The sequence below is a fragment of the Acomys minous genome (assembly GCF_964271855.1).
Source record: "Acomys minous genome assembly, chromosome: 8".
Taxonomy (NCBI): domain Eukaryota; kingdom Metazoa; phylum Chordata; class Mammalia; order Rodentia; family Muridae; genus Acomys; species Acomys minous.
The window spans coordinates 3,220,550-3,234,666 of record NC_140489.1 but is presented as its reverse complement, the minus strand read 5'-3'; the positions used below and the strand labels follow the sequence as shown (position 1 = coordinate 3,234,666).

Below are 14,117 nucleotides of genomic sequence, written 5' to 3'. Positions count from 1 at the left end.
CTTAATGTTGTGATGTTGCTTGGCAGTTAGAAGGCATCTTGGTGACAGACCATTTGTTAGTCTTTTTTGTTTAGCCTTAGTGAGCTTTACTTAAACTTAATAAGTTAGTATAACCAATCACCATGAAGCTTCTAAAACAAAACACATTCATGTGGGTGTATTAGAATTGTACATTGCTTGGTTTCATCAAAACGAGTGTTATGAAATACCGTTTTCTGTAAAGGCAGCTTTAGTACTTTAACCTGATAGGAGCTAAGGAAAAGATGTGTGTTAGTTTGAGGCCTGTTGGGTGAGTTTCTCCACCTTCGTGGATTGCTGTGTTCTGACTTATACATTGCTAACAACCACCACCCTGCAGAATTGGTACGAGAAACCATAATATTGGGCATGACAGTGCGTACCAGCAGTTACAGCACTCAGGACGCCGGGTGAGAGGATCGTGAATTGAGGTTTGTTAGGCTACGTAATGGGTTCAAGGTCAGCCTGGGCTACAAAGGAAGACTGCGGTAAGGAAATAATCCACAGAGATTATTGGGGGAAATAGGGTTGGGGGTGCAATACTAGAACATTTTGCCTGTGACACATTTAAGAAAGATGGGAACCTAAACAGAACACAGTAATACACAGTCACTAAGAAACGCAAATGATGTAACGAGTATGGTGCTTTCCCTTGAGAAAGATTGGGACTTTATAGTTAGAAGTAGATGACAAGCTTACACATCCCCTGCCATTCTTGAGGGGGAAAACCATGAGAGCAGAGAAGAGAAGAAAAAGACAAACTAGCCTCAGAGACGTGTGGAAGGAGCGTTAGTGGGAGGTGGGGGAGCTGTGCTCTATAGAGGGTGGAGCTAATCTTTTTCTTTTCTTTCCTCATTCTTTCTTTCTTTCTTTTTCTTTCTTTTTTTAAAGAAAGTATCTTTGTTTTGGAAAAATGCACCTCAATAGAGTCACATGCCTATAACTCTTAAATGATTCCAAAACAAAGAATGATTCTAGGACAAAGAAATACAGCAGTTGGTAACCCTAAGTACACTTTGAGTTTTTCTTGTGTATGTTTGAACGTGTGTGTTTGCATTTGAGATAGGGTGCACATGTGCAGTTGAGATGTGGTCTCAGCTGCAGGTCGTAGTTGCTTCCCGCCTTTTGTCTGAGACAGGGTATGTCACTACTCTGCAGCTTTCTTGGTACCAGCCAAAGAGCTTCTAGAGCTAAAGCAGAATTACAGAGTCAGGCTTCTGTGCCCAGCTTTCTAAGTGAGTTTTAGGGATCCAAACTTGCATCTTCACAAGCACCTAACCAACTGAGCTTTCTCCTCAGCCCAGTACTCTCTTGAAACTTGTACTTAAATTTGCAATTAGACTTTATTATGATATTTTTCACATTTGTTTTATTCCCCACTTTCCCTTCTCCTGTCTCTGCCTCTCTCCCATAAGCTTCTACCCTCAGCATCTTCCTTTCTGCTTGCATGTCACACGTGTACTTTGTGGTGCTTTTCCTGACCCCAAGCACCACTTTTTGCCGTTTCATGGTCTTTTATGTAGTTTAACAGCCTATACCCACTTTCACACCCACTTATATGCATAATACATATAAGCATGGAAAGTTAGAATCTGCTTATGAGAAAAAACAGGAAATTTTTGATGAGGTCGCTTTAGTTAATGCCATACTCTGTAGATCTATCAGCTTTCCTTCAAATTTCATTTTTTCCTTACAACTGATTGAAATTCCACTGTTTATAACTGCATTAAGATCCTCAAGACATGAAACTTTAACCATTATTTTTAGTACATATTTACGTTTTAACAGTTGTCACAATAATGTCATTTATAGTCATGCTTTTCCAGATCCAGCCCAGTGTCAGACTCTGCCTTTGGCTGTCACATCTCTTAAGTGCTCTTTAGTCTGGGAGGTCTCTCTGCCTTCCTGTGCTTGTCACAACACTGAAGGCTTGAAGGCGTGGGTGGCTCTTTTTGTATTCTTTTTTCTATTTGCCAATCTAGTCAGTTCGAGTGTCTTTTACAGCAGGAACTGCTTGGAAGTGTCAGGTCCTTTCAGGAGAGCCTCGTTATATGGAGGCCATTGGGTGTGAGGAAGTGGATGCTTACAGTGTACCCTAGTCACTTAGCTTTCTCTTTGTAACCATGGGCTACCTGAGGAAAACCATCACTGTAGATGACTTGCTTCTCAGCACACTTCTACCTGTTTGTTTTAGTATCTGGACAGTTCTTACCAGAGTCTGTGACTATGATGGCTATAAAATTGTCATTTGTGAACTCTACGGGTGGAGGCTCATCTGTTAGTAGCACGAAAACCTGGTGAGAAGGGAATCTGTCCCTTTCCGTTACTTGCAGCATACTGCACCTGATGACAGGCCTGGGGCGAGCGTCTGAATGGATTTCAGGGATTGTTAAGTGGGTGAAATTTTACACTGTAAAGATCGGTCCTAAGGAAGAGGTAGAGGAGAGAGTTGATGCTTTCTGTTTGGTAATTCTGTACTTCTTCCCTGTTAGGAAAAAACTGAAAACTAGCCAAACACTTGAACATGTAACTAATGTACTTAAACTTTTCTACTAATGCCACTATGAAAAGAATACAACTAATTTTTCATATTTTGTGTTTTTTAAATTTATTTTACAGAAAAATTCTTCTGACCCTTTTAGCTTAAGTGAGTTACTAGATGAATTATCGAGGAAACAGAAAGAAGACTTATGGCAAAGGCTGAAGGACTTACTAACAGAAACATTGCTGGAAAGCCCCGTGGACGGGTGGCACACAGCCGAAGTCCAGGGTGAAGATGAGATGGAGTCAGAGCCCAGTGCAAAGATGGTATTTGCCTTTCAGAGATTAAAAAACAGTTCCTTTACTGTGTTAAAAGAGATTGTTTATTTGAGTAATAGAGCTTTCTTTTTGAGACAGAGTCTCACTATTAGTCCCAGCTGGCCTGGAACTCACATGCGTGACCGCCTGCCTCAGCGTCCTCAGGGCTGGGGTAAAGGTGTGCACCACATACCCTGCTGCAGTAAGTTCAGGTGCGCCACATACCCTGCTGCAGTAAGTTCAGGTGCGCCACACACCCAGCTGCAGTAAGTTCAGGCAGTGCGCAGTGTGCCAGCGCGGTTGGTTGTGATGTTACCTGCTGCCCAACCCTGCTGCTGCTGTGCTACTGCTCAGTGTCACAGTTCTTTTAGGACGTTTGACTTGTATCCAATTTTAATCTACCTTTTTGAATACTCTAGGTGAGGCTTCGCTTTGGAAATTTAGGAACTATTTGATATTTTTAAAACAAGTTGAGTGTTAAGTTGTTTATTTAACTCACTTAGGTTTTAATGTTTTCTTTCTAGAAAAAGAGCATAGAAGTAATGTACGCAATCGTGACTGTAATTCTTGCTTCTGTGTCGGTGATAAATGAGCACGAGAACTACGGGGCCCTCCTGGAGTGCGCTGTCATACTGAATGGTGAGTGGGTGGCGCCAACGCGGCAGCCTTTAGAAGGACGTCATTTAAAATAATAAATAATAAATAAATACATACATAAAGGAAGTCGCCTAAAATAAATAAATAAGAAAGAAAGGAAGGAAGTCACCTTGCTCCCTTGTTACAGAGGACGGCCTGGGGTCCGAGCTGCTGGCCTCTGCTGCTTGCAGGTTCTTCCACACAGTCTGCCTGGACCTGGAGGCTGGTGATACTGAGTGCTGGTGTGAAGGGCACCTCTGACTACACATTTCTCAGTTTGTGCTTATTGCCACAGAGCCCAAGAATCTGCGTCACTGAGTTTTTTTCTTACAGGATGACTATGGTCTGTGGAGTTGTTTTTCCTATAGTTCTTGTTAACTTTTAACTGAGCCTATAAAACTGTTTTTATTAAACGAGTATCCTAGTCTGAACTAAAGGAAAGTCTAGTTATAAGATAATCACACAAAGCTATTTTATATACATAAACACAACTTTATTTTAAGCATTTAAAGAACTATCTACTATCTCTTGAGTACTTGGCTCACGTGGGTACCGATTCCTGGGACAAACATTCTTATCAAATTCTCAGCCTTTGCAGCACTTGGATTGTTTTATGTGTTTAAGATGCTGCTTTGGTCTGATTTCTTGAAATTGGCAGTTTTTCCTTTTAAAATATTTTATACTTTAAAAAAAAATAATTTATTTAATTTTATTTTAGCTTGAGAGTGTCAGAGCCATTGGAACTAGGATTACAGACAGTTGTGAGCTGCCATGTGGGTGCTGGGAATTGAACCCGGATCCTTTGGAAGAGCAAACAGTGCTCTTAACCACTGAGCCATCTCTCTAGCCCCATATTTTATACTTTTAATATGTTCTTAATCAAAATAGAATTACATCTCCAGCCCCTTCCAGCCACCCTTCCTCCAGCCCTCGTTTTTTTGTTACCATCTCAGGTTGATAGCATCTTTTTCTCTGATTATTACCTTAAGGTACCCCAGGCAGTATAAAAATCAGTTTCCAAGTGCTTTCTCCAAATATCTAGTAAAATGAGTGCTGTCATTGAGATTGCTTCCAGACTCCCAACTACTTTCAGGGCTTTGTATTTTTATACTGGTGTTCAGGCATCTGTTGATAATTATCAACATATTATTAACAACTTAATTATTGAGACGTTGTTTCTAAAAGCAATAGTTTTATATTCATTATGTTACTTGCTTTGTTTTCCACCTTTGAACCTAGACATGAGGCCAGCACATTGAGATTATGGTTGGTGCTCGTCAGGACTTATCCTGGTGGTGGTGCTGGTGGGATCCATCATGATGTATTAATATGAGGCTTCTAGGTCTAAAGTTTTCTCTTTTGTGTTTTGTTGTATCTGTTTTTCTAACACGTGTTAAGTCTTCTTTTGGCTATGTATTGTCATTCCATAAATGATGTTTATTTGGCAAATTAAAATTTATTAGCAAGGCCTTGTACCAAGTCATAATACTCTGTACTTTGAGTCTGAATTGGTAATAATTTGCTTAATTGCAGAAAATGTTTGTGCTGTGTTTTAGGTATGTTATATGCATTACCTGAATCTGAACAAAAACTCCAGAGCTCCATTCAGGATCTGTGTGTCAAATGGTGGGAGAAGGGCCTGCCTGCCAAGGAGGACATGGGAAAGACTGCATTCATCATGCTGCTGAGGAGAAGTCTGGAGACTAAAACAGTATGTTTGCTTCTGTCAGGACATGCTTAGTGAGGGGGTGAGGTAGGAAGGGCTGGCCTTCTGTGAGGGGCGCTTCTCACAATGATGTGCAGAGGTCAAGGGTGGGTGCACAATCCACACCAAGATTTAAAGTTGGGCTTTTTCTCTCGTGGTCTTTCCTCTGGGAGTGGCTGCTCTCTTCTTTGTCACTTAGTGCTCTACCTCTAAGTCTTGGTACTAGTTCTGCAGTGGAAAGAAGTCAGGGGGCCAGGAAAGGCCAGACTTCCTCAGCCTGAGCTGTGCTAGTGGGATTTGCTGAGTTACTAAGTGGAGGGCGGGAGGAGATACCCGTGGCTCTAGTCTCTGAGGTAAACACACCCTAGAGTGGGACTGAGCAGGACGTCAGGGAGCATCCTGGGTAAAAGGCGGGCATGACTTAGGGCTGGTTGGGAATCATTTCACATTACTGTGAGGTTCTTGGGAAGTGGTGGCTGGGCCAAAGGAAAACAGTTTGGAGTTTGAGGCCATCCTGCTCTGTGTGAGGCCCTATTAACAAATAAATGAACCCCAAAGTGTTCTGTAGAACTGCACAGAACATATGCAATTTTATTTATTTATTTATTTATTTATTTATTTATTTATTTATTTATTTATCCTTGAAACAGGGTCTGTGTAGCCCTGGCTGCCCTGAAACTAGCCCTATAGAGCAGGCAGCTTCACACTTGGAGACCCTGCCTGTACCTCCGAGTGCTGGGTTAGAGGCGTGTGTCCCTGTCCTTACTTGTCACTGTGTCTTACGGTATACAGTAAATACTTAGCTTGAAATACAACTTTACTTTCTTTTTATAAAAGAAAAGAAACTAAAACAAGGTGTACAGTGCTCTCCTGTGTGTCTTTCCCAGGGTGCAGATGTGTGTCGGTTGTGGCGCATCCATCAGGCTTTATACTGCTTTGATTATGATTTAGAGGAAAATAGGGAAATTAAAGACACGCTGCTTGAGTGCTTCATAAATGTTAACTACATTAAGAAGGAAGAGGTAAGCAGGCTTTTTCCCCTTTTGGTTTGTTGGTGGAGGCTTTCCTCAAGTTCATGTGGCTGTTGTTTGTACTGTGCTGTTTTGTGGAAGGGCCAACATAGACATTATGAGCTGTGTATTAAGCTGGGCATGGTGGCACACACCTTTAATGCCAGCGCTCTGGAGGCAGAGGTACATAGATCTTTGTGAGTTCGAGGCCAGCCTGGCCTACAAAGCGAGTTCCAGGATAGCTAAGGCTACACAGAGAAACTGTATCTCAGGTTAAAAAAAAGAGTTGTGAACTTGCTCCACATTAGTGTCACGTGGCTGGCCCTGGTGGAGTACATGTGCACAGATCCTGCCTTCTGGAGGATGTGAGTTGTAGAGCCCCGGGGAAGCAGTTTCACAATTCCACCTTAAAGAGTGAGTAATATATACAGTTACATATAAATACATATTATATATAGTGTCATGTAGATTGTGTGTGTGTGTGTGCGCGCGTGCACGTGTGTGCATAGCCCTGTGACTGAGCTCTGCTCTCTTTCTTATTTCTACAGGTTGTTATTTTCTCCGGGGAGAAACTCTTAGAGTTTCTATTGCTGTGATAAAATACCATGTCTAAAAATAGCTTGGGGAGGAAAATGTTTATGTTGTCTCACTCCCTTGTGGAAGGAGGTCCAGGAAGGAACTCAAAGTGGAGCCTGAAGGCCAGAACTAAAGCAGAGACGGGGCTACCGAATGCTTTTTACTTGATTGCTTCCCATTGCTTGCTCAGCCTGCTTTCATTTTCCTTTTGTTGTTGCTGCTGCTGTTGTTGTTTTGATTTCTTTTTTCTTTTTTGAGATAGGGTCTCTCTATTATGTAGCCCTGGCTGTCTAGGCCTCACTATAAGTTATTGTTATCTTAATATTCTTGCTTGAAATGTCTTTCTTTTTTGAGAAAGGTTCTTACTATAAAACTCTCTGGCTGGCCTGGAATCCACTATGTAGACCGAGCTGGTTTTGAACCCACAGAGATCTGCCTGCCTTTGCATCCTAGGCACTGGGATGAAAGTCATGCACCACCAAGACCCCCTCCTCCTGCACTCTTAACCCACCCAGGACCACTTGTCTATGAGTAGCACGCCCATGACGGGGTGAGCCCTCACACACCGTTCGCTGATCCCGAAGACGCCCACTGGCTTGCCTATATGCCAGTCTTACGGGGGCATCTTCTCAACTCGGTACCTCCCCTTGTGGCAGAATTGTAGCCAGCGTGGGGTGGTAAGGTGTGTGTGCGCTGAGAATTGCACTCAGAGTCTCATTTGTGCCAGGTAAGTGCTCTACTGCTGAGTCTCCCCTGGCCACCTAATCCTTTTTAATTGGCATATAGACAAAAATGATCACACATCTTCACTTTTTTTCACTGTTCAGAAAATATAATGAGGAGCTTCTAGGCTGCTGTTGGAGTGCCCGTGGTGGCCAGTCCCATGAATGACCTGAACAAGGTCAATTCAGATGACCAGCTCCAGTTACGATGCATGCTAAATGTAAAGTGCCATAGACTAGAGACCTTAGCATGGAAAAAAAATGTGTGATGCCTTAATGACTTTTTATATATTTTTATATACTTAATGTAAATACTATTTTGTAATTACTCCTTTTTACAAAATACTTTTAGTAGGGTTAGGGCTATAGCTAAGTGGTAGAGATCTTGCCGTGCATACACGAGGCCCTAGATTCAATCCTCAGTCATCCTAGGTGTTTTTTGTTTTTTGTTTTTTTTAAAATATAAATAAACATAATCTCTCTTTCTCTCTTTTAGTTTTTTGAGACAGGGTTTCTCTGTGTAGCCTTGGCTGTCCTGGACTCACTTTGTAGACCAGGCTGGCCTTGAACTCACAACGAACTCCTCCTAAGTGCTAGGATTAAAGGAGTGTGCCACCACTCCCAGTTAACATAATCTTTTATTAATGTGATTTCTAGAGAACAGTTATGTGAGGTGGACTCTTGCCCTTGCTGGGGTGCACGGTGACCATAATACAGTGTGCTTAGGACATGTCTCTGCAGCTGTCTCTTCTGTTGCAGCAGAGAAGGTTTCCAAAGAGCACTCCTGAGGGTCTTAGCCCTTAGTAGAAAGTCTGGTCCCGTGGTGGGCTCCAGTCCCCAGCCTGGAGGGCATATGTGGCTAGCACCAAGTTCTTTGGCTCCATCAGAAAAGGTTGCCTCTTACCCTGCTTATTTGTTTTGTGGAGGGCGGGCAGTCTGAAACCTCAGTGTTTCTTCCATAGCCAGAGCAGGTGCTTTTTCAGATTCCTGGGAGGAGCACGTGCTGTCCCTTGAGTTAGGCAGCAGCTGCAGTCACTGGTGCAGGATGTGTGTGGAGAGGGTCTTTTCCACATGTTATAGTTACCATCATTATTGGAAAGATGTCAAGCACAAGGTTTGTGCCTTTGTCTCCAGGATTGTTAGGAAGTTGGTGAGAATAACAAAGTTTATGATGAGGCCAGACAAAAGATTTCAGGTTTGGTTTTATTTACTCACTATCGATGGTAGCCAGACTGAACTGTTTGCAGACCCATGTGGAGGTCTGTATGGCTCTACTCTGAGCTTCGTGAAGACAGGTGCTCAGCACAGCTGCTCTACTCAAGGACGGACTGTCGGTAGCCTCACAGGGCTCTGCTGTTAGGAGGGCCACCTGGAGCCTTTCCCCGTTCACCCCTTGTCTGTGCAAACATGTTAAGTGATAGTGACCTGGCTTCATTTTTATGAATAGCTGACTTTGGATCTGTTAAACTCTTAACCTGTTGTTTGTGTTAGAACAGTTTGGTTTAGTTGCAACTTTATGTACTATTTGAGATGATGTCTGTGTGGCCAGGCTGACCTTGATCTTGTCATAGTCTGTTTAGCCTCCCAAGTAGCTGGGTTTTACCCGTGTGTGCTACCATGACCAGCTTACCTTCTTTTTTTCATTTATAGGGAAGAAGATTTCTTAGTTTTCTTTTCAGTTGGAATATAGACTTCATTAAAATGATCCATGAGACCATTAAAAATCAGTTATCTGGATTACAAAAGTAAGTAATACAGGTTTTACTCTGACTTTGAAAGGTTTTCTTGCTTATTAAAAGTTCGGTGCATGCGTGTAACAAGGTGTTGCCATATCGCCAGTCTGGCCTTTCGTCGGTCTCACTGCCTCAGCATCCCAGCTGTAGTTGCACCACGGCTCTGTTTATATTGACGTAAACTTTAGAAATTGTAGCTTATGATTTGCCACTGTGTTATTAGGTAGTTGTTTTCCTCTAATAACTTATTCCTCCAGTATTGAGATTGGGATTTTAACTCGTAAGTTTTTAGTTCTGCTGCCCAGGTTGGTCTCCAGTCCCTGGGCTCACGTGTTCCTACCACCTCAGTCTCTGGAGTAGCTACAGCAGAAAGCAGCGTAGTTCCCTGGTCAGATGTATGATAGTTACAGCTTTGTCTCACTCACAACAAAGCCAGCTTCATCAGGGCTCAAGGGACGTGTAGAGTGTATCTGAGTGGGAGGGATTGTGTAGTGCTGTGAGGAGCCCTGTGTGTAAGTAGGAAGAGTGGAGGTGTGACGTTCTACCCCAGCACTTTCTTTATTCCCAGTCAGAGCTGCCGTGCAAGTGTGCACATTTGCTTAGGTGCTTTGTTTTTTTTTTAAGAAATCATTTCTTACTCCTGAGGTAGGTGACAGTTGCTAAATTTCTTACTGTCGGGCATTAGTGTAAGCACTGAGTTGGGATTTGATTCTAGTCTGAATGCAAATACAACACCTCTTGCTATATTCTAGAGTGCTTTCTCAACAGTTCCTTGTTTGTAAAATGTTTGTGTGAACTGATTTCTAAACTTAGATGATTTTAAAATTCAACCCTATTCTAAGTTTTCTTATATATATATTTTGTGTGTGTGTGTGTGTGTGCTTTGTAGACCAGGCTGGCTTTGAACTCATAGTGATCCACCTGTCTCTGCCTCCCAAGTGCTGGGATTAAAGGCATGCGTCACCATGCTCAGCTAAGTTTTCCTATCTGTAAAGAATTAGTTTTTAAAGTGTTTTTACTTTATTTGTTTATTCATTTAAACGTGTCGGTGTGTAGGTGTTTATGGGTGTGCCATAGCACTCGTGTGGAGTGAGAACAACCTGCAGGAGTTAGTTCACTCTTCTACCAGCGGGGCCTGGGCATTGACAGCACACTGCACCTGTTCCACCAGTGGGGCCTGGGCATTGACAGCACACTGCACCTGCTCTACCAGTGGGGCCTGGGCATTGTCAGCACACTGCACCTGCTCTACCAGTGGGGCCTGGGCATTGACAGCACACTGCACCTGCTCCACCAGCTGGGCCTGGGCATTGACAGCACACTGCACCTGCTGCATCAGTGGGGGCTGGGCATTGACAGCATGCTGCACCTGTTCCACCAGCTGGGCCTGGGCATTGTCAGCACACTGCACCTGCTCCACCAGCGGGGCCTAGACATTGACAGCACTCTTGCAGCAAGTCTTTTACCAGCTAAACTGTCTCACCAGCCCATATTTAAAGTTTGACTTAAGAATTTAGTTCTGGGCCTGTGTTGACAGGGCTAGGCGTAGTGGTGACACTGACTGAGGAGGAGTCCTCGTTCCAGCCCCCTTTAGTTTCGTCACCTTCCTCTTTCTATTTCAGGTAGGTAATATTGCCAATGATTTGCAGAACTATCTCCTATATCGGTTTTCTCTTCCTGAGGCAGGAGAGTAACTGAAGTGTGGCATATGGTAAAAGTAGAATTATTTAAACATTTATTAACTTATTTTTTTAAAAATAGGTCTTTGATGGTATACATTGCGGAAATTTATTTCAGAGCTTGGAAAAAGGCTTCAGGAAAAATACTGGAGGTATTTTCATTTTATTTATTATCTACTGTTTTCTAGTTACTTAAGTATCCAAGGTAGGCTGCTTAAAACTTGTGCCTAGTCTATCTGAAAATAAAGCTAATTACTCATGCAGATAGACATGTGATAAGCTGCCTCTCGTTGTGGCCCATGTGTGGAGGTGCAGCTCCAGCTGTCACCGTGTGGGGATGTATAGCTTCAGAAAAGCAAGGGGTTTTACGTTCCTTGTTCTATTGCCCCTGGACCTAGACTCTAGTTACCTCAGATTATCGAGCTGTTGGGATGTGGCTAGTCAGAGGGAGATGAGTTGCAAGTTGGATGGACTGGGCTAAACAAAAGGTAATATTAAAATATTTGACCTGTTTTTTTCTGTTTTTATTCTGGTACTTGAAAGTATACAGCTGAGTTTGTGTTTGGATTCTGTTTCCATGGATGGTGCCTCTTTTGGTTATGTTATCTTAAGAAATCATGACATTCACTTTAAGTGTAGTCTGGCCTATGTACACTCCTTTTTCCTGGTGTCTGTATTTTGTCCAATGTGAGCTGGCTTCTAATTGTGGGGAGCTTACCTCATTGCTCCACTCCTTGTTCCAGCAGATAAAGTAGAAGTAGCTAAGTGTGCTCTTTGAATATTGAAACCTAAAGAATAGTGAGAGCAATGGATACGTTGTAATAGCTCTGACAGACTAGCAGAGACTGGCAGCTGTACCAACCCTTGCCTGCCTCATTGCTTGTGGGATGGATGCCTGTCACTGCTCTTCCTGTTTCAGACCATAGAAAACGACTGCATCCAAGACTTGATGTTCCATGGCATCCACCTTCCAAGGAGGTCTCCAGTGCACTCCAAAGTACGAGAGGTGAGTGTGTGAGCATTGTTGACATCCTGTTTCAGCCTTTCTGTCTACAGGTAATTATTTTGGCTAAAAATTCATAATTTCACTCCATCAGTCAAAGGGAGTTTCCCAGAATCTTGATATATGGTGTTGTGGCAGTTTGTTTCTGCTACCAGCTTTGTAATGAGGAAAGAAATGGTGCCTTACATTACAGCCAGGTGGGACTGAGCTGTGTTTCTCTTGTAAGCTCTTTAAAGTCTTTCTGTGAGGTGAGAACACCATCCACACCAAAACAAGATAATATTGTGCGTAACTGTGACATGTTGTTTTTATAAAACTGTGTTTCTCTTAGTTTCTCTCTTAACCTGACTATCACACAAATAATTGAGACTTTCATATTTGCTTAATAATAAGCTTCACAACACAATAACTAAGCAGTTATTACTCTATTCTTAACTGTCTAAACTAATCTGGTTTCCTCCCAGCATGCACCCCAGAGATGTACTTGCACTTGTAGCTTTCCCTGCTCCAGCTCCTTCTGATGTCTCCTGGACCTCTCTGTGCCTGAATCCCCTACTTCCTCCTCTTACTCTTCCTCCCCTGGCTGCCAGGAAGTCCAGCCCTATTCTTTCCCCTGCTCAGCGATTGGCTGTAAGCTACTTTATTGGCACACCAGGGGACAATCATGGAACTTTGTTTATACAAGATTGAGACAGGAGATTCTCAGAACGAGGGCTGCAACCAGATATGGGGGGGGGGGCACAGAAATTAGCATTTGAATTACCCAATAACTTTATGCCTACATTACCATGAAACTCATAAAAAATAAGCAATGAAGCCAAGTGTGATGGCGTCTGCAGTTCCATTGATCTGGAGGCTGAAGCAGGAGGATCATGAGCTGAAGGCTGGTGAGGCACGTACACAGTATGAGGCATTTTCAAAGATGTGAAGAGAGAATGAAACCTCCGCCCGTGCCGCAGCTCACTCAGGGTTTTTGCCAGCAGATGTTCTGGAGGAGTGGATTCCAGTAATAAGGCACAATTGATTGTTGCTGGGTTCAAGCATTTATACAGAATTGTGGGGTGATTCTGACTACGATAGAAAAGGAATGGTCTACTTCTAATTAATCATAAGTTTGGGATGAGCCTGCTGTCTCAGTTAAGGTGGGCTGTAAAGGGTACCGAGGAGAAGCTTGCTCGTTGTGCGGTCTTAAGATAGAGAGCTGAGCATGTTCCTTCGGGCAGCAGAGAGCTGAAGCCTGTTCCTCTGGACAGTAGAGAGCCGAGCAGCAGAGTCGCTAGTAGGTTTACTGAGCGTTTGAGTCAAGGTGAATCAGGCAGAGTCCTGTTGGTGCTCCCCTCTTCCATTTTGACCTTACAGCCAGAGCCGTATGGAGGTCATGTGGCTCTTGGTAGGCTAGTAAGAGTTTAACTTCTATATACGTAGTGAGGTGTCCTGGATGGCCTAGGGCTCCTGCCTTGGTTCCTTCTGCCTCAGCCTCTCAGTGAGTGTGACAACAGGCATATGTCCCTAAATGGCAGACATTAGAACACAGGCGGTATTAGAATTCAGGGCCATTCATTGATGGTTATTTTTGCTATGATTTCTTTCTTGTGATTTGTTGAATTCTAGGTTGTCTTATATCTGCTGTAGGTCTTTCCAGAGACTATTGCAAGTGTCACAATGGTGGGGTGGGGCAGAGTAGCGTTTCTTCGTATTTCTATGGTTTTGTGTTGTTTTGAGGTTCACTCGTGTGTAGCCCAGGCTGATTTCAAGCTCACCATGCTCTCCTTCAGCCCCTGGAGGGTGCAGCACTCATGTGACCTCAGAGCCTTTGTTTCTGTCTGTCTTGGGGCTTTAGGTGCTGAGCTACTTTCACCAGCAGAAGGTCCGTGAGGGGGTGGAGGAGATGCTGTACCGGCTGTACAAGCCCATCCTGTGGAGAGCGCTGAAGGTAACCCTGCGCTGCCGCTCCTAGCTCCTAGCATGTGCTGGTTCAGAGGAAGATGCAGGCAGTGCTTGTGGAGAACAAAATGCCTTATGTTGTTGAGCTGTGCTCTCACTGTGTGACCTGTCCTAGCCACCTGGGCCCAGGTCGTGCCACTGCCTTAGCCTCACGTGTAGATGGGATGGTAGGTATGTGCCACCATACCTGGCTCTCAGTTTCTAACCCTTATGAAGAGCATCCCTTTGATCTACTCAACTATCAGATCAGTTCTGTACTGAAAAACTTACTGTGAAGATCAGTTCAGAGGGT

General features: G+C 43.5%; 1 protein-coding gene across 5 annotated transcripts in view; it reads left to right on the top strand.

Annotated features, from left to right (window-relative positions):
• NCAPG2 (non-SMC condensin II complex subunit G2) overlaps positions 1-14,117 on the top strand; it is a 59,638-nt gene that overhangs the window by 3,406 nt on the left and 42,115 nt on the right. For 4 of the 5 annotated variants that reach the window (XM_084792263.1, XM_084792260.1, XM_084792262.1 and 1 more), the window contains exons 3-10: positions 2,638-2,826; positions 3,342-3,456; positions 5,010-5,164; positions 6,046-6,180; positions 9,117-9,211; positions 10,961-11,030; positions 11,798-11,884; positions 13,722-13,814. In XM_084792263.1, coding sequence (XP_084648389.1) covers positions 2,638-2,826; positions 3,342-3,456; positions 5,010-5,164; positions 6,046-6,180; positions 9,117-9,211; positions 10,961-11,030; positions 11,798-11,884; positions 13,722-13,814 — 939 coding nt within the window. Of the gene's footprint in view, positions 1-358; positions 507-2,637; positions 2,827-3,341; positions 3,457-5,009; positions 5,165-6,045; positions 6,181-9,116; positions 9,212-10,960; positions 11,031-11,797; positions 11,885-13,721; positions 13,815-14,117 lie in introns of all 5 variants that reach the window. The other variant, XM_084792264.1, reaches the window with a different exon arrangement.